Genomic DNA, 27453 nt, shown 5'->3' with positions numbered 1-27453 from the left:
GATCCAAGAGAACTCTTCACGTTTTTTTGTGCCCTGCAAGACTTACTATCTGTGAGAACCATCCTAAGTCACGCTTTGGGTAAAGGTGGTACTGAGAAGGCAGAAGAGCTTCCTGGGAGCCCTCTTAAATGGTGCCACGGGGTTTCAAAGCAACGAGACATCCACAGGCTGATGGCAAGAGTGTCAGCAGCCAGCTAAGTTTACTGCTGGGTCAGCAGCTCCAAATTAGGATGTGCTGGTCTGAGTTCCCTGTTTTAGGATAACCCGAAGGAACATAGCTCTGACCTACATGGCACTCTCCTCCTGCTCAGTAGTGAGGTTTATATTACACTATTCAGAAGTAGCACACCAAACTTCATTCCTGTTTAAAAAACAAAAACAAACAAACAAAAAAAAAAAAAAGAGAGAGAGAATGCAAGACTCCAGCTAAGTCTGAAGGCTGTTCAACACCCGTTAGTGACAGCTTTTCATCCATTTAAGTGTCAGCACAGAAAAGGGCATTTCAGCCAACAAATGCTTCAAAAGGAAAGAGATTCATCCTCTTTTGCACACCTTCTGCTTTTTAAACGCAGTGTTCCCTTGCATGGCCCACTTTCCAGTTGGATGGGGCTAAACAGCTATTAAATTAGGAGATCCCAGCCCATGTGACCCCTAGGTCAGCAGGGCTGGACTGCACCACCACATTAACACACAGGGCACAATGAACTGAAGTGGTCCAGCACCATGACAGTCTCCTTGGGTCTGCTAAGCAGGTCTGGTACAGACCAAACCCCAGGAGAGGCTGTTTGCTACGAGCTGCTCTATGAGGCCTGTGCCACTGCGTCCATCCGTTGGTCCTCCCATCAGCCCTGGGATTACACAGGCAGCCTCAGCCCTCTGGGTTTTACAGGCTGAAAAGCAAGCAGGCAGGTTCTCAGCTGGTGCACAGCAGCATAGCTTCACTGCAAGCAGAAGAGCTGTCCCACTTCACCCCAAATGGATCTTATTCTGAGGAAGGTGAAGAGATGCATTGCAGCCACTCACAGGGCTGTCGGCATCCCTGTTCAGCAGCACAGCCAGTGTAGCTGGAAAACACACAAAGTATAAAGTCTTGCTCCCAACAGCGAAGCAATGCAGAGGACTGGTCCTCAAAGCCAGCCAGAGGCTTTCTATTCCCCTTAGCAGCTATAAACCAACATCTTCTCTTTTTCAGAGCCTTCAGCTGTGGTTGCCCTTCAGACTTCACCACCAGAGGATGCCAGCAGAAAGGCAAGGGCTCTGCTGCCCCATTTGCTGATTTTTACATACACAAGAGACCTACCTCCCACACTTTAGCTACTGTGTGAAGGCCAAGCAAAACCGTTACGGCCCTCCCAAGGCATTTAAGCAGAAATACAACATGTGTGCACAAGAGACACTCATGTTGGGAGGTGCAGGACCCCAGTTGTACATACCTCCAGGAGGCATGCATACAGAGGGAAGTTCTAAAAATGCCACTCATGGCACAGACTTAGCTAGGCAGAGCGAACATTTTGACTGAAGAACATCATTGAAGCCATCTGACATGCTGCCTGCATCCATAGCTTTTAATACAGATTAACTGCTGTGGCTGAAACAAAGGAGAAGGCGCGGTGTACAGAAAAAAAATGATACCCTTTTATTTGTAGAGCTCTGATGAAACAACTTTCCAAATGCCATCCCATTTAAAAAACAATGGAAACCAACCTAACGATGTGTCAGTCACGCTATACAGATCGCATCCTAAACTTCAAAGATGCCTAAATATCTTATGGAGTATTTACATATGTATCGGTTAGGTAGTAAAGTTTCATTGCAGTTTGTTTCTTTCCAGTACAGGCTTCTTCAAATGGCAAAAAAATAACCAACTGGGGATGCATTTGCTTTTTTGTACAAAACTTAGGAGCAAACAGCTAGGGCAATTTTCCTGAGAGAAGGCTTGTTCTTTGAAACTCCTGCTTTAGCAACTGGAAATACAGAAAGTGGATGGGTTTTGTTGCACTAAAAAGCCTAAGGATGCCTAGTTAAGTTTTTCTTTTAAATTATTTACGTACCATTAAGTTAAAATGTTTACATTCATTCATTCGTATAAAAACCGTTGTTAAATCTTATGCAAATGATTTAACACTGATTGCTGCAACGCAAATTGCACTTCTTTTAAAAAAAATTATTGTATATATGGAAGAAAAAATATCTGATTGCTACCCTGTTTACAAATTTTGACTGACTCTATACAGTTCAGCCACAAAATATGAACTTTCATAAACCTCAGTCACAGTGTACTTCAAAAGTTATAGCGCAGTCTTGCAAGGTGAGTAAATATCTTAAACAAGAACAAAATGTCCTTCACCAGCTCGACCCCGTGAGGTTTGTACCAAAGGCTGTGATTTTCTCCCCCGGGCATCGCTGGGCTCTGGCACAAGGGAGCAGAGCAAGGCAGGCACAGGATGGGTGAGGAGGTCAAATGTCCGGCTCTGGGCGCCCACGCTGACTCCAGCAGTACATGCTACCAACACTTCAGAGAGTATCTGGTTATCTCTAATAATTCAAGCCTCCCCAATGCTGACGGCGTCTGTCAAATTCTTGGGAGGAGAAGGTGATGAGAGAGTGAAAACAAATATACAATCAGAAAGGCAGCACTGCTGGATGAGTGAAGGTGTGTTTCTGGAATCTATCAATAGGTCTAGGTTTCTCTCTTATTTTTTTTGAGTGTGTATGGCTGCATTAGCTATTCCCCAGTGGGCACTTGCTTTCCCTACAGTTTTCTTGCATAGATGAGGATGAGGATGCTTCGGCAGAGCCTCTTAGGGGAACTGAAAGCCACCTCTGCCACCAAGGCACGGAAACAATTTCAGAGGAGCGTCCCTAGCCAGCACTCTCGCTGCCACCGCTCCGCAGAAGAAACCCCGCACGACATCTGGGGGCTGCTGCTCTGTGCCGGGATCCAGTTTGGCTGGCAGCGGGTCATGCCAGAGCCAGGGCACACCAATGATCCTGTCTGACAGACGCCGTCACCTCAGCCGTGGAGGTCAGGCTGACTCCTGTGTACAGCCCATCTTGACCTGAATACTTAAGGTTGCTGCTTTCGGGACTGGTGCTCTCTCCCGGGCCGGACATCACTGACGAGCTTGCCTGGAGAAGGATGGAAAGGAAAGGGAGATTTCACTGAGAGGGTAAGCTTTGCACTGCTTTCCTAAGCATTTGTGAAAATCCAGAGTTTGTGCTCAGCTCTTGAAACCACAGAAGACCACAGAATAACTGAGGCTGGCATCTGGCCCCACACCTGCTCAAGCAGGACCACCCTGAGCAGGCTGCCCAGGCCTGTGTCCAGGCAGCTGCTGAAGATCTCAAGGAGACTTCACAGCCCCAGTAGGCAACCTCTCACCACCGGCCCCCAAACACTGTAGCTGAATCAATATTTTGGGAACAGCCTCTTCATTTTCCTATGCTGGCAAGGCCTAACTAGGTTGAAAGCTGTGTTTGGAGGACAGTACAGTGGTTGTCTTCACAGCAAGGTGGAAAAGAAAGAGCATGACATGCAAGAAAATATGTGGAAATTAGACAGTAAGGGAGGAGGTGTGCATGATGAAGGATGCAGCGCATGTGTCTCACCACTCACTAATGAAGGAACACAGAAGCCAGCACCAAACATGTGACCCAGGTACGGTGGCACTTCTAGTTTTGCTCCCTCCATGGGAGAAGCCCAATGCATCCAGCAATGGGTGCTGAGCACCTCCTGGAGGTCAGATTTCTTTGTCTCCCGCAGCCTGTAAGACATCTAAAACCACTCCTCTCCCTTCAAAATGCTCACCAGGATCCCTTAATCCCCACAAGACTAACCACTATGGGAGATGCCTTTTTTATCTCAAGCAGAGCAACTATGCCTCTGACCCAGGAGCATGTTTGCTCCATGCCACCTACTACTACCACCTACACACTCAAAACAAAGCACAGGGAACCCTGGTAGGCACAGAGCTGAAGCTCTGACCAGCGCTGTAATCAGGTCATTTATTTTAATGGAGAGACAGGGAGTTGCAAAGACAAAGAAGCAATCATTTTTTCCATAAGGCTGAGCAGATCCACTAGAGAAAAATTTGCTGTGCCAGACAGAGAAGGGGCAACATTTTCACCTGATAAAGGAAATGTTTAAGAGCTGACTTCATGCAAAATTAACTCTTGGATACGTCAACTTTGAAACCTTAATTTACTTGTTAATGGATAGTCTTTGGACAGGATTCCTTAAAAAGAGGACAAAAAAAAAAAAAAAAAGACTATCCTAAAGTGTGATTGCAGAAGCTTCCTGCCTGCTGTTTAAGTGAAAAGTATACATATTTAATCATTTTACAAGAGTAGAGCTCTTGGCTCTCCTGGAGCTATGCCAATCTAGCAGTTCGTACATAGGAAAAGCGGGGTTTTGCTTATTCAAAGGCAGTTTCTGAGCTGCACTTCACAGTGCTTTTGTTGCTAACCCAGCTGAAGCTTCACCTGACAGAGGTACTCATTGCCAGCATTGCCAGTGGTCAGTTCTGTCTGAAACAAACCAAAGGCCAATACTTTTATTTTTCTCTTATTAAAATGTCTGATGGCTGCTATTCTTGCACCTAGTTTCGTCAGCTGTTAGGCCAAAATACAGAGAGTGAAGAAACAACCGCTGCTGCAGAAAACAGAATGACTCCAATTTGAGAAAAAGTATTTTTATATTATCCCTCTATCAGATACACAGTTACTGTTCAGTAACAACTAATCTCTGTATCCTCTTTATCTGTGCATAAGTAATTCAATGAGACAATTTTCACAAGAACCTTCAGGTCCATTTGTGGGTCTTGCATCAACCCAGGTTTTTTAAATTCACATTCATCGTGTGGACTTCTGTTGGCACCGCATACCTATTTTTTTTAACAGATTGAGTGCCCCCACACTGGAAGAAGGGTTTAAATGTGTTCAGCTTTAGCCAAAAATGCCAGGAGCCGCTTTGAAAGGTTCCTGTTTGCCCATATTTGCCGCTGTTGTTCCGGTAGGCAAATATCTTATCGCCGCCTATTTTTTCCGGGCTTGGAAAATGTAGTTTGCCCTTTTCCTGATTCAGTCCCACAAAGGTGGGGCACAGCACTCTGCCCTTTCCATACCGGGTTATCAGTTCCCCCTCCCTCTGGCACCCCAGAAGGGAGGACGCAGAGGCGCGTCCTGTTTGAAGGCCGCCCATCCCTGCCCAACCACGGCCGGATCCTGGCCCCATTGAGCCAGTGTGGGCAGGACCTGGGCAGGACAGCTGGGCCTGGAAACCCCACCCCAGTAATGTCGTGACAAATCCAGACAGCTCAGGCAGCTCCCAAAGTGAGACATGGAAAACAAACTCGTGAAAAGGAGGTGGCTGAATCTTTGAGCGAGGTGACCCAGGCCTGCCTACCTCCTACTTCAGCAGGGGAAAGGCAGCAGAAGGCTGATTGGAGATTAGAGGACATTTGTTAGCTGGAATAAATGAGCTGAACATTGCTGCTGAAGTCAAGAGGCTACTCCAGTTCACAACAGCTGGCTCAATCAATAAAATAATGGATTTGTTTTTATTGCTGGTATCTGATATTAAGAGAGATAATCAATGAAACTCAACTTCCTGAAGAAAAAATGATTGAAGTCCATTGGGAAGAACCTGCCTCCCGAACAAACATCTGTATCTGTAAAGGTGGTTGAAGGATCCCACCTTCTTTCTACACAAAGCAGCAGGAGCCAGTTATGGAGCAGCCTGCAGGCAAGTCATCTGGATCAGAGGTGACCTCTCTGCAGAGGATCTGCCCTCCATGCTCACAGCCAGACCCTGGCCAGATCCACAGAGGGATTTGGACACCCACATCCTCCCCAGTCCTGCTAGCCCGGAGCAGGAGCAAGCTGCTCAGCCCAGCAGTAGGGAAACATCCCCGGCTGGAAGACTCATTGTTTATTCTACCCACTCCTTCCTGCACCGTCTGTCTGCCATGGAGACCAGGGAGAGGGGAGGGTGCTGAAAGGCAAAGTCTCTGGTCAAAAAGTTGCGCTAACATCTGGAAGGGGTGGCTGAGAGCCTTGGTCTGAACCTCTGTTCTATCAGATAGACCTTTGCTCCTTCTGCTTCAAAAGTTTAAAACACTCCAGGAATTTTGGACATCACACTAGGTCTGTATCTCAGCCAATAGGCTGATCCCTTCCTCTCCTATTAGCACAGTTTAGCTTTGCTGCACTTAAATAATAACCGTAGTCAGCTGAAACACACTTGCAAAAACGTATTTCATGTATAATGTATTTTGGCAAATGGCAGTGAGCCCTTCATTTTCCAGTCTCAGCTTCCCATCGGTAACTGCCATCCCCACTTTCTCCAAATACTCTCTCTCCTTTCCAAACAGGGGTTTCAGTACTGCAAAACCACAGCTTTTCCCTGATTTAGTGACCCCCTTGCTACGCAAAGCTGTAATTTCTTGCTAGTCTAATTGATCCTTTTGTTTATATTACAGATGTGTAAGTTTACATATCTTCTAATCTCTCCTTTGTATTATAGCGACATAAATCTGTGGTTAATACTTCATTAATTTCCTAAAGGAGGCAACTTCCAGCATGGGTATGGGAAAGCTGATGACCCCACTGCTGATGAGGGCTGTTTGAGCAATTGGTTTCATTGCTTTTGCAATAAAGCTAAACAAAGCAAAATATATGCGTCTAAAACCATGTATAATGCTTGAGTAGAACAAAAAATACTCCTTATTCCTCGGTTTTCCCCACTGAAACAAAAAAAAGGATGGACTGCTTTGTTCTATGTGATACAAAAATAAATGCTTTCTCTTGAACACGTGTATACGCAGAAAAAAAAAAAAAGTGAACGGCTAAATTTATAAAACTGAGTGGGGAGAGGGAAGCAGAATCCTATTTTGTGCAAGAGCAAAGACTAATGCAAAAGAGGAAAGAGAATGTGGATTAATTCCCTGACAGGGAAGATTTGAACTGACATTTCATATCTCCTGCATAATGCCCTGACTACCAGACTATTTGGTGTTTTAGGTTGCCACGTTCCTCATGCCTCCTACTGATCTTATTCCACCTGCTTTAAATATTTACTCATACCAGGACTGAGGCACTGTGTTCTCATTTTCCAGGTAAAAGTCCTAACGACCGTGCTGGTGAGTCTTTCTCATCAAAGCTACCCCAGCAGCTAACAAATTACTCTATATTAACTGAAATCTCATCATCACGTAGTCTGAAGGACTCTCAGCCATTTAACTTTCCAGTGTCCAGGTGGCTGGGAAATATTTTTAAGAGGCTCATCCACACTCTGGGAGATACTGTACTCACATTGGTTCCCCTGTCCTATCAATCTGCTACCTAGAAGAGCGCAAAAATCAAAACCTCCAACAATCTCTCTCCAACGAACCCTCTTCTGAAAACAAAATAAAACAAGTATGTGAAAGCCAATCAGTGAATTCAGCTCAGGCTGTCTTGTCATCTGGGGAACGGCCAGAGCTGTATTTTTCTTCCTCCTTACCGACTGCAAAGGTTGGTTCCTTCAGCTCTCCCACTTTCCATACTACAAAACCGAAAAGCCAGTCCCGAAGCACTTTCTGCAGATCAGCCTCCAAGGAGGTAAACATATGTTTTACCTGCAAGATGCCTGTCCTGAGTTATTCTACAGTTACTCTGTGGCATGCAGTTACAGTCCTTCTCAGATAGCTCCCGATTGGAGTAAGGGGCATAGCACAGTCCTCTGCAAGAGGAGCTGCTCTGGTGCTGCTGAGCCTCTACTGACATCAGCTCTGGCTCAAAGAGCCTCCATGCCCTGCCATGAAAAGCAGATTTTACAGCAGTTTTCATCCTGCCTTTTGTCCTAATAAGGGAATAAAGCCCTTCTGGTAATCACATCAGTTGGAGCCCCTGCATGGAAATGTATGGGTGTGCACTAAAGACGGTGCCCCTCGTTTAGCAAATTATTCTGCATAGCTTTTCTCTGTGCTGTTTCACCAGCAACAAAGGGAAAGCAGGTATGGATGCAGATGCAGGCTGCCTGAAACCTTCTTTTTATGGGGATGTAAGGCAACTTCATATATCATGCAGCTGGGCCTTTTCCATATTAGTAACACAGGACTCCCAGTACTTACACTGCTTAGGAAAACAGAAATGGGCCTAAATCCTAGATCCAGATGTGAATTTGGCAAATAGCTCCTTTACAATGGGGCAACGAAATATCTCTGATCCGAACACTTTTACATTTTGAGATGTTTGAAATCAACTTTGCACCCATAGCAATTCATTAATCATATCTTTTAAATGTTTAAACTTCAGCTAGAACGTAAAATCAACATCTAAGGTTCTTGACAATTTCTCTTGAAATTGGCATCGCATAAAGTTCCCTTCATGAAATAGAGTGTCTCAAAGACATTTTGTTGAGTAATTGCTGCCCTCCTCTTTTTCTGCCCTCCCCTCTTTATTTTACTTTAAAACAGATAAAGAAAGGTAGGGCAAAAAGTGAGTATTACTGACACAAATGAATTCTGCTGAATTTCATTTCCATTATATTTTTACATAACTAGGAGCTCTTTTGGCAGCCTCCCACAAGAGACATAATAAATTACTTTTGTACCAGTAGAGGAATTCATTTTCTCTGTTTCATTTAGCAACAACATGGCAGTGAATTTCAGACGAGAGTTTCTAAAACGTCATCATATTTTTTCTGTCTAATGTTGATTTGGCATTTTTCCCTTTCTCGCAGAAGGGCCAGAGAAGAAAAAACAGAGTAAGGCAACAACAAGTTGCCATGTCAGTTGTGCAATGTGCAGGTAATGGACAAGTACACTCTCTGAACAGGTGCCCAGGTTACAGCAACATCACCCTTCTTGTTAAGGCAACCAAAGATTAGAGGGCCTGGATTCATCCATCCGAGGGCTTTTACCTCCTGACATGGCCTGAAGAAGCTTATTCTCCTCATGCAAAGCCACTGCCTGTGCTAAGAATAGACACGAACCTTCAGGCTATCAATATGCAAGCTCAAACATGGGGAAAAAAAAAAGGAAAATAGAAGTCCAGTAAAGTATCTGTGCTTCACACACATGATCAGATTAAAGGCTTCCATGTTCTAAAATGCTGCATTCCCTTCCCTCTTGACAGCTTCAATGGGCCTTAAGAGCACCCAGCTCACGGCGTTTTGGCTCACATTCTTCTCCATCCCACTGAATTGCTGATGCTTGAGATACAGCCCACCTCCATTGCTTCCTTTTACAGAATTTTTGCACACAAGAGATATTTTGCAAGTGCTTTGTACATGCAGGCCACATGTACATACATTCCAGGAGAATCATAGTAGAGAAAAAGCTATGACTGTCCTCTCTTAGCCTGATCTGCAGAAAAAACAGGGATGTGCTGGCCCCGGGGATGCCTTCATGTAAATAAGAGCACCCTCAGGGTTTCTGCAAGTCACTCATAGTTGCCAGCATCTCCCAGCTCATCTTTTGCCTTGGGAACACTCAGCTCTCTCTCCTCTTTCACGCACACAACTCCTCCTACTAAAATCATATCACAAACTGTATCACTAAAATGATAAAAGAAATATCACTAATATCGGTGCTGACACACTGTCCTAGAAAAAGAAAACAGACGACAGCCAGCCAAGAAATTGGCAGCATGGGGAAAAGGGGGTCTCTCCATAAGGTCTCTCCTTCCAGAGGAGTGCACAGCTGCACCACCTACAGCCCACACCTCTGAGACTCCGGGTGCATTTTGCCGTTAGTTCTGCCCATTGTATAAATCACACAACATTCCTCAGATCAGTAAGCATCCAAAGGGAAAATCTGGCTGATTTTTTTTCCCTTTGGAAATATTAGGGGAGAAATTAAAAAATAGTATTCAATGCAGAGAGCACGAAACCCGGCACAGTGCACTTTTTGGTTACTGTTTATCCCTTGTTTTTTGTTTTTTGTTTTTTTGTTTTTTGTTTTTTCCCCAAGTGATCTGTTTATTTTATTGGACTGTCAGGGTTTTCTCATTGTCAAAGAGGAGCCCTGTTAATAATATCTTTGCCTGACAGCATCAGAACCAAAAACCCAATGCTTCTGAAACTTGGTGGCCCTGCCAGCCAACAAACAATTGCATCTGCTAAAATTGCTTTCTGTTGTTTCTTTCCCTCTGTACAATGAAACTTTGAATGTCAGCAATTGAACTACTAGATTTAATAGAAACTGGGATGTGGGAGTGCTGGGACATATTGAAAAATACTTATTATAAACAGTGTTTTCTTTTTATTAAAAAAGAGAGAAAGTCACATTAGGAAAGCTTTTGAAATAAATGACGTGGTAGATTGAAGGATATGAAGATCAAAAGGAGTGTGGATATGGGTACGTGTAGCCAAAAGGTTAAGAATTAATCTGTATAAAGGCGTGCAATTTTAACAGTAGTATTTGTTATCAAATGTGATAACTGAGCGAAGAAAGGCAGTCTGAGATGGTATGAGCATGTGACTCAAAACTACTAGAGCTCATGGCTGTCAGAGGCTGAGCACCCAACCCTGGAGGAGCCCTCTGCTAGCAGCAGGCTGATGCACACACACTGCAGTCAGCTGGCATCCTCTGCCTGCTTTCAGCTCAGTCTGAGTCCGAGTGTAGGAATAAAGCTGAGTTTAAACCAAATGGCATTATGCTTCCCTTCAAACAGCAGGACAAACTCTTATCAGAGAGCATTTCAGAAAGAAACAGCATGTGCATAAATGTTTCTTGAAAGGATCAACTGGGTACGGTTTGTTGGTTTTGCTTCAGAGAAAAACCTTTGAGAGGGAAATAAGCAAAACACTTCAATACAAAAGGGCTTGGGCTAAGCCATGCTTAACTTAATCATAAAAATTATATAGATCTTAATTAAGGGGTTTGTAAAGTACTTAAGCTTGTCGATCTGTTTACAGCTATATGTGATATCTTCCGAAAATCTTGTTCTAGTATCAGCTAACAAAAGTGGAAAGTTTATTTAGATTATTGTTCTGCTAGATAAGATAAAAGTTGTGATAACACCGCGCAGTGATCAGCCTGCTTAGCAGTATGGATGCTGCATCAGTACTCACCCCCGAGGCTGCCGGCTGTGTGCTTGGGGAGGCATTTTTGCTACAGTCATCTGAGTTAGTAGAAGACGTGGATGTTGGAGTCATAGGAACTGCAGTAGTACTGTTACCTGAAAGATCAGGGTCCGGCATTAAAAACAAGAATTTTCCAGCCAAGGAAAAAAATTCTAGCATCTCAACTATCTTATTTTTTCATATTTACCAGAGCATGCCTTTGACTTATTTATGTTCTTAGGTTTTCGTTTCCTTGTCTGAATTCCTTCTTTCTTCATAGCAAGCGGTCGGGGAACCTGAAAAGAAAAAATTTCCACACCAATCTTAGAGCTGTGCTTGTGCTCTAGTGACCAAAAATCAAAACTAGACTATAAGAGCAAAGAGAGATGTTCGAAACGCCTGTTCAAGTCATTTTTCCAGTCACAATGTAGCAATTCCAAAAAACATTGTATTTTATTTGAGCAAAACCATGAGTTGTTTCAAGGGGAGTTTTATCGGAATAAAGAAGTGGGAAGAGGTTTTTGTTGATGTAGGCTAAACAGCTTTTCCAACACCTCAGTCGGTCCACAGATTAACAGCACCAGTTTAAAGGAAAAAAAAGCACTGTTTGGCCATAGGTCATACGACGTTAAACTGGACTGGATGTATCTGATCACTAATTCCTTTTCCCAGTCAGTTGGGGATTATCTTCAGAAGTTTGTTCTGGAAAGCAAGAATGCAAATGAGGGGAAAAATTCTCCTCTCCTTGCAGACCAGCTATGCGAACCAGATCAACACCAGTAAGCTTTTTAGGACAGAAGCTTCACACCACAATCAGCGTGGCATTTGTTCTTATAAGCAATTCTGCATGTGATACAGGTTTAGAGTATCCAAATTTATGTCTGTAGAGAAAATGATTCATAGTTTCATAGTGATTATACAGAAAACATTGGCTTAAGATGTATTTTCACTTTATGATAACATGAGTTTGGAAAAATACAGTTCAGCCATGTGCTTATTATCATTACCATGTTTAAACCAGTGATAAAATTTACGTTTTTTTCAAAGGCTGGACCACGTACCAACCACTCCTAACGCCCACTTTCTTCAAACACATGTGCTCAGCTTTAACATAACCCAGTGGGTCGTCGTGGTCTCCAAGTCTCAAACCATATTCCATCACATTCAAGTTATTTTCTTCCTGGATTATTGCCTACCAAGGCTGAAATCGCATATAAAGTTTTGCTGGCATACCTATGGTTGTAATTACATTTAAAATTTTGCCCGTCCAGACTATGAAAAGCTATCATATTAAATGTCCAGTGTTTTTTTCCCTGTCTGAAATCATGGTGACAAAAAGACCTCTGCCAATTATCCCAAGGCAGTTTCTTCATACATATCTATACAAATTTGCAATGACAAATCCCTGTCATTGCACTGTCAACACCATAACTTGCTAAAAGGAGAGAACCAATTTCCAGTGCCATTTTCAGTCATTTTGTCAATTTTATACACCTCTATCCTTTTTTTTCCTAACTCCATAGTCCAAGACTATTAGAGTCAACAGAAACTTTGCCCTGGCTTTGGGAAGCCAGATGCCACCCACATGCTGTGCCCAAAGCCGCTGCAGGGACAAACCTTCTGCCAGCACTCACCAGAGCCTGGGGGACAGGGCAGCCAGGCGTGAGGGGACATGGTGCACAGGCCAGAGGGAACATGGCACCTAGGCCAAAAGGGACTTTCTTACCCCGTGAAGCTTCATGTAGAGGCCGCATGCGTTGCAGACGGGCTCGCCCTCGGCGTTCCGGCGCCAGAGGGTGGTGGTGGTAGTGTGGCAGTTGGCACAGGACAGGCCGAGTCGCCGCGATGAGGGCTGTGGGCATGGGGAGGCAAACACACGTAAACAGGTGGGCAGGAGCAGATGGTCGGTGTTTTTGCAGTTGACATTCAAAAAGCAGGGATGGCGGGGGGCTTTTTTATAACATTTCTAAAGGATATCCTAGAAGTGACACAAGATTATCCTCATTTTCAAGGCTGGAAAGATGGTTGGAAGGGCCTGCAAGTCACACTTGGGAATCACCGACTTGGGCCTCCACTGAGACCAGCGGGTGTTTCTCCAGCAGGACAGACCACAACACTGCCGCACCAAACACCTCCCTGCAGTCCCCAGCAATGCCATGATGCCTCCCGGGACGCAAGCAGCAAGCCTGGGCTTAGGCAAGGGAGAGGGGCCGAGGACAGCTTTTAGAGAGTGCAACACATCAAAAAGCATCACTTTGTGGAAAGGCTTCCTTATCATGCTGTGCTATGTTATCGTGTGAAAAACAACGTGTCTCAGGAACAAGTTTTACAGAGGGAGCTTTCCCTCGGCCATCAGAAAAGCTGGTGTGGGACAACAAGGTCCACACTGCAAATAAGCCATTTATGGCACTCTTCCGTGGAGTTTGGAGCCAAGATGAGGCAACCCGGTATCAGAAATAACCGCATAACCTGGCGCTTTATGGCTGCAGGCTGTATATCATAAGTGAAGGCAGTCCTCATAAACATGTGAAATGAAGGTGAATGGGTTATAAAAGTTCCTGTAACAAGTGATCTCTTTTACGTTCATCACAAGCAAAGAATTCCAGCTACATCGTAAATCTATTATTTTTCAAAGTATCGCATTGTCAAAAAAAATATATAAAAAAAGCTGCGACTGGCTCTGTCTGGCAGCCAAACGAGTTTACGTGGAAAAGTCAGCTTTAGAGAATTGCATTAATCTTATTTTGACTATAAAGCGCCCATAACTGAAATGACTGAGTTGAGGGTACTATGCCCTTCCTCTTGAATCATTTACTGCTGGGTTGTTAGGCACAGCTCGGTCACCTTTGATACCACAGAGCCGCCTGCCACTTGGGAAACACACAGCGATGCTTTCAGCATGGAGAATATTCCAGAGTAATGACTGAGTTTCTTGAATTTGGGCTGTTTCAGTTTCTTTCACGGGAAATTTGTCATTCTAATCTGCGGCTCAGAGCGAGCTCCAGATTTAATAGGATTTGTGCAACTTTGGAGCAGTAATTCATTATTAATTGCACAATAATAACAATTAAAAAAAACAACCAAATATAAGACAGGCTGAAATATATACATATACTTTCTAATCTGAAAAATCCAATTCTCACAAAAGCAGAATTTGTAGTTTCAAATGCATATAAATACGCTGCCCACTGTGCTCCGCAATTCAGTACGAGTTTCACACGGAACAGGTTATAAAAAAAGTTGGTTGTAACACATATGTTGTATTTTCTCTCTTCGCAAGCAAAATGCCATTTCACTGCTAAATCCTTCTGTCTTTCGCATGCAGCCTGGTGTAAATCTTCCTTAATTTTATTTCTGTAGCTTTGCTCATTCCTCTATCTAAACAAACGAGAGTTTTGGGGCACGTTTTGAAGCTAAAATGGCTTTTCTGCCGCAGGAATTTTATCAGAAACTTCAGGGAAATCTAAACATGTTTAGCATTTTCAAAACATTTTCCCTTCTCACCTACATATTTCCAATGGCGTGAGCACGCAGCCGCCTCTGATTTATAGCTCTGGCCAGTGTGCTTGGTGCAGAGTGTTGCACAGAGCTATTTCAGAGTTATTTAGCCGAGGTGTCGGGCTGAAATCAGGCTGCTGCCTGACTCTGATTTGGTCTCCTCAGCTCTCTCCCCCCTCAGAAATGGTGAGAAGGGTCGGGAAGAGGTACGAGCCCATCGAAATCTGCACCCAGCCACGGTGCCGCGCGTAGCTGAGCTTCCCACTAAGGAGATAAAACTTCCTGCAGTGTGATTTGGTGCACGGCCAGCTACAAATACACAGGCACCAAGCGGCAAACAGTTCCTGCCCCAGCGCTACATTAGCTTTGTCCCTTTAATCAGAGGTGAGGTCGCTTTGGGAACAGGGAACTGTCCGCTCCCTGAGTGTCCGCTTTTTGCCTTCCCCCATTAAAGGCATTAAATTCAGACCGTTTTGAAATAAAGGGTGAGTTTAAACGCTACGAAAATAGGGACGGACTGGAGCAGCTGGTTTGATTGAAAGGCTCTTGAAGGGTCGATCGCTTTGCTACGCCGTCTCCGTACACAAGGGTCCAACCATCAGCTCGGATTATAGTGGTGTGATTTATTGTGGCTCGCTCCTAACAGCCATTACCAAGGCACGGATTCTTTTTCCCCGCTGACCTCCACCCAGATTTGCTAAACATAATGTGCAGTTCCCACTTGGTAAATTCTCTCCTCACCTATTCAGTGCCAGCCGGAGCTATAAACAGGGGCTCTGGTTTGTACTATTTATTTCCCTCCCCCTGGTTTTAGGAAGATATTTTTAGAAAAATTACCGCTCATTTCTTAGGAGTCAAACAAAACAAAGGCTATTATCGTCGTTTAAACAATTGCTTTTCTTTGAATTATATACAAAACTTGCTTACGTTCCCAAGGATCGAGCTCTCGGCAAACAAAGCAGGTCTGCAGAAATTCCTAGCGCTCTCAACAAACACTTTCCAAACCCAATTACTTTTTTTTTTTTTTTTTTTCTCCCAACCCTTTTGGAAACTTTGGAAGTAAACCTCCTCACACCGATGGGCTCCACTAATGCAAAATAAACGCCAAACACCTGTGTATGGGCAGAGGGTCCCAAAGAGAGGCCTTTTGCCTGCGCTACCAGCGCGCTGGCCTCCGAACTGGGACACCTCAGTGGCGTCCCTACGTCTCTCGCACCCAACAACCGGCCCGCAGTCCACACTCACCACTCTCTTTTGGGGTTTGATGAGAGGCCGGCTGAGGCCATTCATTTTGGTGTAGAGCCCGCAGGCGTTGCACAGGTAATTCCCGGTGCCATCCCTCCTCCAAAGCGGGGTCTGGATGGAGCCGCAGTTGACGCACTCGCGGCTTTCAGAGAGGTCTTCCAGCAGCTCTGCGGACAGGAGCAGGGCACTGCGATGAGGCACGGCCGAGCCATTCCCCCGCAGGCCCCGAGATTAAAGTTTTTAAAATTCCCCCCCACACCACCTAATTTGTCGTTGTTGTTGTTTTCCTTTAATCCCACCAGGTTCCTAGCGCAGCCGCTGCTGCCAAAACGCCCTGCCGAAATGCCTTGCGGCAATGCCCTGCCGTAACGCAAGCCGAAGGCTCCTGTTCTTCGCCCCCAGCTCCGAGCCCACCTGCGGGCCCGGGGCGGCTTTGCTCGGTGTCCCCGCCGGGCACGGAGCCGTGCAGCTTTCTGGCGGAAAGCGCCCAGCGAACGGGTACGGCTTCGACCTGAGGGAGCCCAGTCTCCCAGCTACAAAGGGGAACGAACGCTTAGCTTATTTGGTTCAATTCGTCCTCGGCGGGAGAAAGAGGGGGAAATGGAAAAATCGGCGGTGTTGGGCCACAATGTTCCGAAGGCTGCGGAGCGCTGGGAGAGCGCTGAGCACGGCATGGAGCAAAGGAAACGCGAGTGTAAAAGCGAACACCTTCCCCCTGCGAATCTCCGTGCTTTATCTATTTTGGGGGGGGGGGGAGGGGGGGGGAGGGAAAAAAAAAAAAAAAAGAAACGGAAAAAAAAAAAAAAACCCACTCCAAAACGAAACTGCACTAAATACAAACGTTGCTTACACCGCTCCGCGCTGAGCGTGCAAACGCGGAGCGCTGCGGCTGCCCCGCGGCACTGCTCGGGCAGGGAACGGCCCTTCGTTGTGCGCGGCTAAGGGGGATCGCAAAGCTGCGGAGCGCAGCGTCCGCACTGATCCATCCCCACACCAAACCCCAGGCCGATGTTCCACGGGCGCTGGAATCATTGTTTGATTTGTCTCTCTTCCGTAGTTCCCTTCGTGCCGACCGAAAGGAATTGTGCTCTGATCGCACTGCCCGGCCTTGTTTTTTTCTGTGTTTTTTTTTTTTTTTTTTAATTTATATACATTGTTCCTCTTAACTAGTGAGAAAAATATTTCTCTCCGTGGAAAGCAAAAATAAAGCTTTGATTTGAAATTACTTTTTGGTAGCCCTACGAATAACGTTAAGTTAAGCGGCATCAGATCGCCTCGTGTTTTGTTAGAACCAAACCAAACGAAAGCGATCCCTGCGGGCTGCTGTGGGCTGCCCGTGCCACTGCCGTGCCCGACACAGCGCACTCCGGAGCCCTCCCACCGACGGGCAGCCCCGGCCCGCGCTCCGCCGCCCCGACAAGGGCTCTATGGGAACGGGAGAAAGCCCGAAGCGGGGCAGAGTCGAAGCCCACCGGGCTCCATCGGCACTGCCCCTTTTCTCCTTCCCATGTCCCGTCTCGCCTCCTCCAGCCCGATAAAGTCTTTACGCGTTTTTATTTGCTGTTATTTTCCCCTTAGCTTTACGCTGCGGTGTAGGGAAATCGTGTACAAAGCGTTTGTTAAAACTTCGGCTTTGCTCTGCTCCGTTCCTCCACCGCTTCCGCCTCACCGCGACCCCCGCGAGCAGACGCCGAGAGGAGCCTTCGTACGTCCGACAGCCGCCCGGTGCCACCGGGAGACGGCGGGGACGGCACGGGGGGCAGCGGCACGGCGGGACGGAGCGGGCAGAGGGGGTGGGCCTGGGGCTGCCCGGGAGAGGGAGAGTGCGGGTGTGCGTGCACGTCTATGCGTACATCTATCCCCGTACACAGGTATATATCAGTATATATACCCATATATATAAGTATGCAGAGACGTGCATATAAGCATATATATATATACATATATATATACACACATCTATACTATAAATATACATACGTACACTCGCACAGTCCCATCTCTCCCTACACACACTCACTCCTACCCCTACAGACACCCCCTAAAGCCGCACAAACGGCAGCGATCGTCACACCGCTGCGATTCCAACAGAGATTCCCCCCCGCATCCCTCCACACAGCAGCACTGTGACACCTCCGGAGCGATCGGGACATCCCCGCACGGCAGCAGCGCGGGTGCCCGTTCTCATCGACGGAGCGAGGCTGAGTCTCGCTTTCTTTAAAACATATATAGATATTGGGTGTTTGGGTTGTTCGTTGTTTTTGTTTTTGTTTTTAAACGAAGTAACGAAAAGCTTTGCGGATGAAATTATTAAGTAGTCCAACCGATAAGTAATTCAGCAATTAAGCGATTCGATCATTAATTTGATAATCCTGTAGTTAAGAACGGGCTCGCACTCGGGGACGGCAGAAGACCCCGCATCCCCCTGCCCCCTCCTATCCCGGCACCGTTCGCTTCGCGACCGCCCCGAACGAACCGCCGTTCCCGGCCGCTCCCCCCAGACCCCACGCGGCCGCCGGCGGCCCCTACCTGCGCTGGGAGCCCGCACGGGGATGGGCGCGGCGCGGCCCTGCAGGCAGTGCAGCACGGAGTTCTCGAAGGGCGCCGCGGGCCAGGCGGGGCCGAGCTGCGGCCCCACGTAGGAGGCGTAGGGCGCCGGGTAGGAGCCGTTGAGCGGCCGCGGCAGCGCTCCGTACTGCTCCCTCGCCGCCAGGCCGCCGCCGTACTGCTCCCGCGAGGCGCCGTTGGCCACGGGCGGGCTGGGCGAGTAGGGGAAGCGGCCCGAGGGGTGCGCGCCGCCCGCGGCGCCGTACGAGGGGCTCTCGGCCGCCGGCTGCGACCAGACGTGGCCGGCCGGAGCGTGGCCGGGCTGGGCCGCTCCGCCGCCCTGCAGGTAGGGCAGCGTGGGCAGCACGGAGCCCACGCGGGTGGTGGGCACGTAGACGGGCGAGCTGGGCGCGGAGTGCATGAAGCCGCCCGGAGATCCGTCGTAGGGCGCGGGGCCCTGCGAGGCCGAAATGGCCAAGGTCTGGTACATCGCCGGCGGCCGCTCCGAGTCCGGAGGCAGCGAGAGCGACGGCGGGACGTCCTCCTCCCGGCGGGCGGGCCGGCCGGGAGCGGGGGCGGCCCCGAGGTGCGGCGGGGCGGGCCGGGAGCTGCCGCCGGTCTCCGGAGCGGGGGTCCCGGAGGTGGAGGAGGGCGAAAGAGGCGCCCGGGCGGCGAAGGGGTACGAGGACGCAGCGCACCGCTCCGCCGCGCGGCAGCCGCCTTCAGCCACGGCCATGCAGCTCCGCTCTGCGCGCTGGGTGGGGACGGGAGGGAGGAGGGAGAGGGGAGGGGGTCCGAGGCGGGGGGGGGGGGGGGGGGCGGGAGGAGGAGGGGAGGGGGGAGAGAAATGACAACAACAACGTTAGCGCGGGGCGGCCGTAACGGGACCCGCCGGTTCCCGTCCGCACCTCCGCGACCCACAGCTGCCGGGGGTGCAGGGGGACGGGGGTGCGGCAGAGCTCCTTCCTCCGTCACCGCCGTCCTTACGATTCCCGGTGCGATGAATGAGTCATCTGACAATGTTCCGCGGTGACAAGCACCGGGAAGGCGATCGCTCTGAGGTTACTTCGCGCATCGCCTCTATCGTTCGCTCCTTCCCAGCACGGGGAGGCGGGAAAGCGGCCGGGAGGGGCGCGGGGCCGGAGACAACGGCTGCAGGGACAGGGACCGGGATGGCCCCGAGCCCTCCGCCGCATCTCCGAGAGGAGACGACGATGTCTCTGAGAGGGGGCACCCGTAGGGACCGACACGCAGATGGGCGCGGAGCGCGTCTCTCTCCCGCCCGAGATAAGCGGCAGATAAGGGCCGGCAGCTAGATAAAGCTGCGGCCCCGCCGTCGGATGTTTGCCCACGAACCTCCCTCGGGCTCCCCTGGTGGAAAGCGAACGGAAAGGAGCGGGAAGAACGGGGGCCCAAACCTGCTGCCGGCTCCGGGCCGGGAGGGATCCAGCGCCGAGGGGCAGCGGCGGCGGCGGGCGGCGTATAAATGGGAGAGAGGAGGCGCCTCTCGTCGCCGGGCCGGGAAAGTGCAGGCGGAGCGGCCCTGATTGGGCTCCGGGCGCTGAGCAAACAGCGGCTCCGCGGGAGCTGCGGGCGGCCGGGGGGGCACCGCAGCGCTCGGGGCCGGGCAGGGGAGGAGGGGGGCGGGGGGGCCGCGCTCGGCGGTGTCGCTGCCGTTAACCCTTCGTTCTGCTCCTTAGCACCAGAGCGCTGCGAGGGGGAACGCGCACTCCTCCCCGGCCGTCAGGTGAGGCCAAAGCCGTGTGCGAGCCGGCGGCGGTGCGCATTTCTCCGCTGCTTCTTTCTCGTTCTTCTTTTTTTCCTCCCTCTTTTTCTTCCCCCCACCACCACCCCACATCCCCCCACCCTCCGATCCTCTTATCTCAGCTGTGTACAAACTGATAGCGGGAAAGTGAGTGGAAAATTAAAATAACGGCGTTGCCCCGAGGTTATCGCCTGCGGATCTGTCGGCGTCGCTCCGCGAAGGGCGGGGGTGGGGGGAGGGGGGAGAGAACCTAGGGGGGCAGAATGGGGGAACGAGTGGGAACGTTCCTCTGCCGGATTGTAGCTTTACTCGGGGCTCTGTGTGGATACTGATGTTGTCCTACCGGATTAGGAGTTTTGTTTTATTTGTATTTTATTTTATCTTTTTAAAATATATATTTAATTTCATTGCATTGCATTCCATCGTTATTTTTACCTTTCGATGTTTGTTAACTGGCCTAATAATACGTAGAAAATAACCTTTTCGAAGCAGCGATCCTCTGTCTCTTAACGTCCCGCGCTCACTCCCATAGGACTTTGCCACGTAAAACGCTTTTTCTTTCTCCCTCCTTGTTCGTTACCTGCGGGGGAGCCCCGAGCGCGATACAGACGCCGCCTTTCCCCCCACACGTACCGATCCCCGCCCCTAAACGCCGCCGGCTCCACGCTTCCTTTCGGGTCGGGCCGAGCCCCGCGGGGCGCCTACCCCCGGCACGGCTGTGCCCCCCGCAGCCCTGCTGCCGCCAGCTCCTCGTGGTCTCACTCCGTGCCCAAATCGCGTTCTTCTGACGTAACGGTGAGCCCCCAAACCCCACAGCCGGGCGTTGCAATCCCTTAGGGCAACCCCACCGGGCGCTCTTCATCTAAGGGAGGGCCCAGCTGTGAGGGGTCACTTTGGGGACCGTGGCGCTCTCCCCGGGCGGTGTTTATATAACGCCTTGTACTCGAGCGGCGCGGGGAGCCAGGGAGGCCGGGCCGATAACGCAGCGCCCTGAGCCGACGTGCTGCCTGCGCTCTCCTCCGTTCCTTATCCCAGTGCCTTAAAATACGCTGTTATCGCCCCCCCCCCCCCCCCCCGCTGGGACATCGGGTCCGGCGTTATCGCCCGGGCGGCGGCGGGGCGGGCAGCGAGCTCTCCGTCCGTCCCCTCGGGCCCGACGGTTGGCGGAACTCTCCCCCTAAAAGCCCGCGGCGGTTCGGAGGGATGTTGACCGTTCCCTTCTCCCTATCGATAAGGGCTCCCGGGGCCGAAAAGAACATTTCGTTTTCTGCTTCAAAAACCTGCGGGCAGCGCTGCGCTCCCGTTCCTGCGCTAAGAACCGCCGCGGGGGCCTTCCGAGGGACGATACCACCGCACCCAGCCGGGCAATGCCCCCGGCACCGCCTTCCCCTGTGCTTTTGACTTCGGCTTTTTTGTTGTTTCTATTGCCAGCACCGCCGGCAACGGACGTCCCATTGGAAACAACGTTCGTGAGGGACAGTCTGAAACAAAGATGCAATTTACATATATATACACACATATATATAATTACATATACACGCACGAAATATGTAAATATATATATACACTCATATATATACACTCACATATATGTGTGCATATATATATATATAAATATATACACTGTGTATACACATGTATATCTACAGTGTGTGCGTATATATATATACATATATATGTATGAGTATATATGCACACACGAAAATTGCAATCTGACTTCAGCAAAGCCCCTCCCTTGCTCCAAACCAACAGATTTCCAATTGCCGTTCCGAGAGCAGTGGCACAATTTGGCGACTCCGCTGCTGCTCGTCTGGAAGCGTCGGGATCTCTGCCGGGGGCCGCCCGATCCATTCTGTAAATTGAAGTCTCATTCGATCGATGGGTAAAAAAAAAAAAAAAAAAAAAAAAGAGAAGAAGAAGCGAATAGAAGCAAACCAAAGCCGCCACATTGCAGCGTGAGGATCTCAGGGCTGGCTGAGAACACATTATTGAAATAATCATAATTATAATTAAGAAATGCGGATGCAGCGGAACACCCTCACACACCCTCACCCTTCCCCCTACCCCGCTCCCCCTTATTTTGTACTCCTTTTCTCTTTCCTTCTCCCTTTATCCCACCCAAAAGTACCGCCGGCCCCGCGCAGATCCCCGCGCAATCTCCGTCGTTCCCGTCCTGTCCCCGCAGCAGCTTTTGTCCGTTCGCTACGCAAAGGATCGGCGCTTTTCGATTGCCTTAGGAAAATGCCGGTCTGTGTGTTACCGACGCATCGAATTTATTGCTAATTACGACGACATCGGGATCGGAAAGTCCCAAAAGACGCTTATGACCGGGAGGCTGCACTGTTGCCGTCCCATCGCCGCCGTCGGTGTGTTGTAAAGGGTCACAGATGAGTGCATTTGGAGGTGCGAACTGCTCTGTTTCAGTCCGGATTGGATGGACGCGAGTGCAGCCGGGCGTGCTTAGGGGCTGGCTTTGCGCACTGTCATCAGTTCCTACGTTTATCACAGTCGATGATAAAACTCAGGGAAGAAATTAAAGCTTTATCACAGCGGTGCCTGAGTAGGTGGGAGTCATCCCGATGGCTCTGCTTTTCAGCATTCGTAACATTGGCAGGGTGTAAACGGTCCTCCAACTCGGGATGCCCAATGATTCTATGGCTCTAAATCCACGTGCTGGAATCTGCACAGTGGCTATTTCCAAGGCGAAAAAAAAAAAAGAAAAAAAAAAGACGTAGGCATCTTTGATGAGCCCTGAAAATAACAGCATCAGCTGTGTACCAAAACACCTCCGGCAGTTTGTAAGCAGGACTGCATCTGGGTCTTGCACTGAGCTGCTATTCAGAACGGCCAAACAGAAGCTGAGGCATGCACAACTGCAATATCTAGCTGTGAAATAAAGCAATTTAAAAATAAAATTACAAGAAAAAAGCTTTTACTCATTAGAGATTTGTGCGTGTTGCTTGCTTTTACTGCAGCCCAGCAGAAACGTGCACGTTCTGTGGGGCAGGGTGGCTGCCCACTGTGTTTCACACTGGGCTCTGTCAGGTTACAACACCTCTGTGATGCAGGTGCCGGCAGCTGCGTGGGCACTGAGGCTGTGCGGGAGGATGGGGATAGACAGAGGGAAGTGAGGTGGCAGCAGAGGTTCACACTGATGTTCTGTTCTTACGTATTACGTAGGGCAATGCTCTCTCAAGTGGATTTATTTCAGCCCGAACCTGGGCTCCAAGCTGTACCCTTCAGGTTCTCCCTACAGAAGCAGGCACTGCTCAATTCCCAGACCCTGCCTCTTGCTGTGTTCCATTTTCATATCTCCTCAGTTTGGCTTTTGATAGCTTCAACAGAATTGTTGAATGACATTTCCTTCGGTGGGGCTTTTAGAAACAAATTAGCTTCATCTCTGCTTGCAAGGAATAGAAAAACATATTTTTCTGGTGCCTGCCTGGAACCACGCGTGCCTGTGAGGTCCAGAGGGCGACACCTCTTCCACAGCATTTCCTCTAATACACCCATAGAAGAGAAACTAATGGCTGGGAGCTGTGCCTACAAGAAAGCTAAAAACATTCTGTACAAAAATACACTGACCGAAGCCAAGTGTTCGTGCTGTAGGAACACAGAGCTGACTTGGGTGCATCTGCAGAGGGGATCAGAAAGCAAATAGTTTGACCTGAGCTGTAAAGGGAGCACAGAGGGATGGGGCAATGGGCCCCTCACTCAGCAGAAGGAGGGAGAGCTGCCATGGGTCCATCCCACTCTTTGCACAAAGGCAGTATCCAGCAGCCCTACAGCCTCACGTTGCTAAAAAGAACAGCAGTATATCTCCGTTGTGGTATTCAACGTTACGAGGGTTCCCAGTATCTGTCAGTGAATATCAAAAATAGGCTGTTTAATGGACTAAATTATTTTATCAGCCCTCTTTTTGGAAGGGAGAATCCTGCTGAGTAAAGAAGTCAGTAAAGCCTCACCACTGAGGACCTGGCTGCAATGGGAGTTTTGCTGGAGGAGGGCCCATAAGAATTGACCTATTTAATTAAAATGTGACAGCATGCATTTTCCTTTACATCACTACACCCCGGTGTCAGACTTAGGGTCACAGATCTGTTACAGCTGAGCAAAGTGTCCCATCTTGGGTCCCCCCTCTTGGTTAAAAAGAAAGCAAAAAGATGCTCTTAGGGAAATGCGTTGATGATTAAAAATAAACATAATGGTCTAAATGAACACTACCGACAGTATTAAAAAGGATGGCTTAATTATGTTGGTTGATGTCAGTTAATCATTTTGGGGCCATCCAGATCTAAACCGGATAATTTATTGACTGCAATAAAAACTGGACGTGTGCCATATTATTCAAGAAAAACAATACACTGCAAAAACAATACGGAGAAGAGGTAATTTGTACAGAGTTCATGAGACAATTATATATCATCTGAGCACAAAACTGACTCACTATGCCCTTGGCTCCATTTATTATGAGAGGTTTGAAGGATGTGCTGAACATACTGAGAGTCCAGGAATTTTAACTGAAATCCTGCCTGTACACCCAAGTAGGCACCCAGGGACTGGTGTGACCCAGCACACAGACCAGGGAAGCCTTCCTGGATTCAGGACTCAGGACACTACTTCATTATTCGGTGCTGTTTTGCTGAGGGGTGCCTTGAAACTCCATCAATAATATCATTGGAAAACTTTGATGAAGAATTCAAGACCAAAACAAACAAACAAACCAACCCAACCATTTGAAGAATTAATTACTGGTTTGAAACCCTGAATGACAGTCTGAAAGCTGCCTAAACGTTACTTGCTTCTCTGGCACTTCTGTTGGTGCAGAGCTTCTCTGGAGCAATCCGAAGGGGACGCCTGTATGTGAGCAGATGCATTCCTTGTTTAAACAGAGCAAATACGCTGCGGTGCCTGAACTGTACTGTGGAAGTTGGGCTGTGCCCATCGAAGCCCAGAAATGGCCTGGACCAAAACAAAAGCAAGTTGCTGAATTATTCTTCAAATTGCCAAGTCATATCTGCACTGCAACCTTCTGAAGTATTGTTGGATGCTTTTCCTTGAACTTTTCAAGCTATTTAAGGAATGTACAAATATTTTCTTTGTTGATTATGTAAAAAATTTCATTAAATGAAGCTCTTTTTCCCCCCCAATTTGCATGTCTTCTGATGTTTCTTACTCTGTTTATCGTGCATTTTGTGTTTGAATAGATTTCAGTGGGTGATGTCTAGCCACGCTACCACAAACTGTGGAGGAGGTTAATGGTTATAATGAATATTCATTTATAAAACGGGGAAAACCTCAGTGCCTCTTTATTTGTTTCTATTAATAATAATTCTGGCTGGCCTACAATACGTTTTAAAACTAAGGCTATGAGAACTGAGGAGCAAATGTTGAGTCTGGGAGACCTGGGTCCTGCCTTTAACCTGTGTAGGGTCTGGATGTTGGAAGGTCCTTCCACAGCACGTTGGCTTTGGTGCCGTGCTGTCAAGCAGCCCTCTCCGGCAGCCTGGAGGGTCCCTCCTGCCCAGAGGAGCCGTGCTGGTGCCAGCCCTGCAATCACTGCCTTCCCATCATGTTAATGGAATTCCACGTGGGACCACACCGGGAGAAAGACCACTGAAGTGGTTACATTTAAAAATATCTCCCTCTCTCTTCCTCCTGCAGGAGGTTTATTTTTAACTTCCACTACTTCAGCGCTCTGGTTTGAGCTGTCCTGCACACAGCTGTTTTGGCACCGCTGAGGAGGTGACAACTGTGGGACAGAGGTGGCAACCATCATCTGGGGCAGGGGCTGGCTGGGACTACGGTGTGATAGTTCACTGTATGGGCTTAAACTTTGCCTTTCCTGGCTCTTCTTATAGCCATGTAGCATCTCTGCTGCAAATCCCTGGTACAGAAGTGCCACAGCATTGTTGTTTTCTTATCCCAAACCAGCTCAATTTACACAAGAGATTTCCCAGAACCATAGGATCATAGAATATCCCCAGTTGGAAGGGACCCAGAAAAATCATTGAGTCCAACTCCTGTTTGCAGTCACACAAGTTTTATTGTGGAAAAACACAGTGTAGGCAACGCCTCAGCCAAATCATGAAGCCTGTGTCCCTAAAGACATTTGTAGGTGGCTCATATTCGGTCAGTTACAGGCTTAAATGGACAGGATTAGTATCAGGCATTTGGTTGGAGATGGTGCCTTGGCCATAGGGCAGCAGCCTCTCATGCTCCCCAGCCCTACTTATTTTGCTTACATTCAAAGGATTAAGCTGCATATGTGATTCAGGACTGAGTAAGAACTTCTCCCAGGTCACTTTGGCTGGGATTTAGGGTTCTTCCATCTTTTCTTAAAGCCATGAGTCACTTGCTGAAATCTCTCTGGCCTTCATTCTTATCTCTCCAGCTTCCTGCCACTCCATGGATCTCAGGTGATGATGGTCCTTCGATTGCTTCTATCCTCTGCCTGTCATTTTTGTCTACCTGTGAATTTTGCAAAAAGCTACAGCCTAGTTCAAATTGTTGTACAGCTTTGCAAGCACTTGGGTGAACTTGCATAGCCCTTAACATGCGGGAAGTCAGATAAAATCTAATCTTCTCCACATTAGGGTAAAACTGTGTCCCTGTCTGCTCTACAGAAGACAGCATATTGCATAGTATAACCCATCCTACAACTCTGATGATTAAATGCAATCATCCAACTTGTTCATGTGACAGCATCACAACATGACCTCATCCAGCACCCTGAGGTGCAAGAATTGCAGGAAGCTGTGATTCACATGGCTTTGGAGCTCTCCATTAGTGCCTCAGGTATCTCATCTTTCACGTGTAATCTGGATTTTGAGCCTACACCCTCAGTTCATCAGTTGACGTGTCTCATTCCAGTCTTGATCTAGACTAGGGACACATGACCTCTGCTTTCACTAGATTCAAGACTTCAATATCAATTTTATTTTATAAGACTTTGCTTGCCTGCACATGCATGTTTCTTTTTTCTGATCCACATGCACTTTTCCAGTTCTCCCTCAGATTTGTCTGTTATCGTAATGCAGATAAAAACAAGATAGTGTCATGATGGCTCTAATGGAGCTTTTCCATGGCACTCTACTTTTTCTTAGTGGCATAAGAAAAATACCTAATGAAAAGTCAACTTTGAAAATGATCTGGCTCATTAAAGCATGATTTTGTGATGAAATTTTCCCAAGAGGTGGCTCAAGCTTGCTGGATTGGGCTGTATCATGAAGATCTGCAGTCCTTCCTGAGCATCACATGAGGAGGGAACACTCTTGCTGTTTTCAGTGACTTTACCTCCACTGATTATCTGTTATCTTTTCACCTGTGAATCTCATTCATGTATTTTCTG

General features: G+C 48.2%; 1 protein-coding gene and 1 long non-coding RNA gene across 2 annotated transcripts; one reads left to right on the top strand and one right to left on the bottom strand.

Moving 5' to 3' along the window:
- Window positions 1-2696: 2696 nt before the first annotated feature.
- On the bottom strand, window positions 2697-18882 carry GATA6 (GATA binding protein 6). Its single transcript, XM_042869095.1, has 6 exons — window positions 18320-18882; window positions 15791-15957; window positions 12774-12899; window positions 11256-11343; window positions 11057-11163; window positions 2697-3129 (listed from the first exon to the last, which is right to left on the bottom strand). The coding sequence occupies exons 1-6, from the start codon at window positions 18825-18827 to the stop codon at window positions 2962-2964; spliced, it is 1164 nt and encodes a 387-aa protein (XP_042725029.1). The 5' UTR covers window positions 18828-18882; the 3' UTR covers window positions 2697-2961.
- A 1882-nt stretch (window positions 18883-20764) lies between these two features.
- LOC122179387 lies at window positions 20765-25252 on the top strand. The gene is made up of 2 exons (XR_006178678.1): window positions 20765-20897; window positions 21855-25252. It is a non-coding gene; the product is annotated as an uncharacterized LOC122179387 (long non-coding RNA).
- Window positions 25253-27453: the final 2201 nt, after the last annotated feature.

The sequence above is a fragment of the Lagopus leucura genome, unplaced genomic scaffold (genome assembly GCF_019238085.1).
Source record: "Lagopus leucura isolate 7727_CA_CO unplaced genomic scaffold, USGS_WTPT01 Super-Scaffold_100002, whole genome shotgun sequence".
Taxonomy (NCBI): Eukaryota; Metazoa; Chordata; class Aves; order Galliformes; family Phasianidae; genus Lagopus; species Lagopus leucura.
Note: the sequence above shows the minus strand (reverse complement) of the source record. Positions and strands in the feature narration are given on the sequence as shown.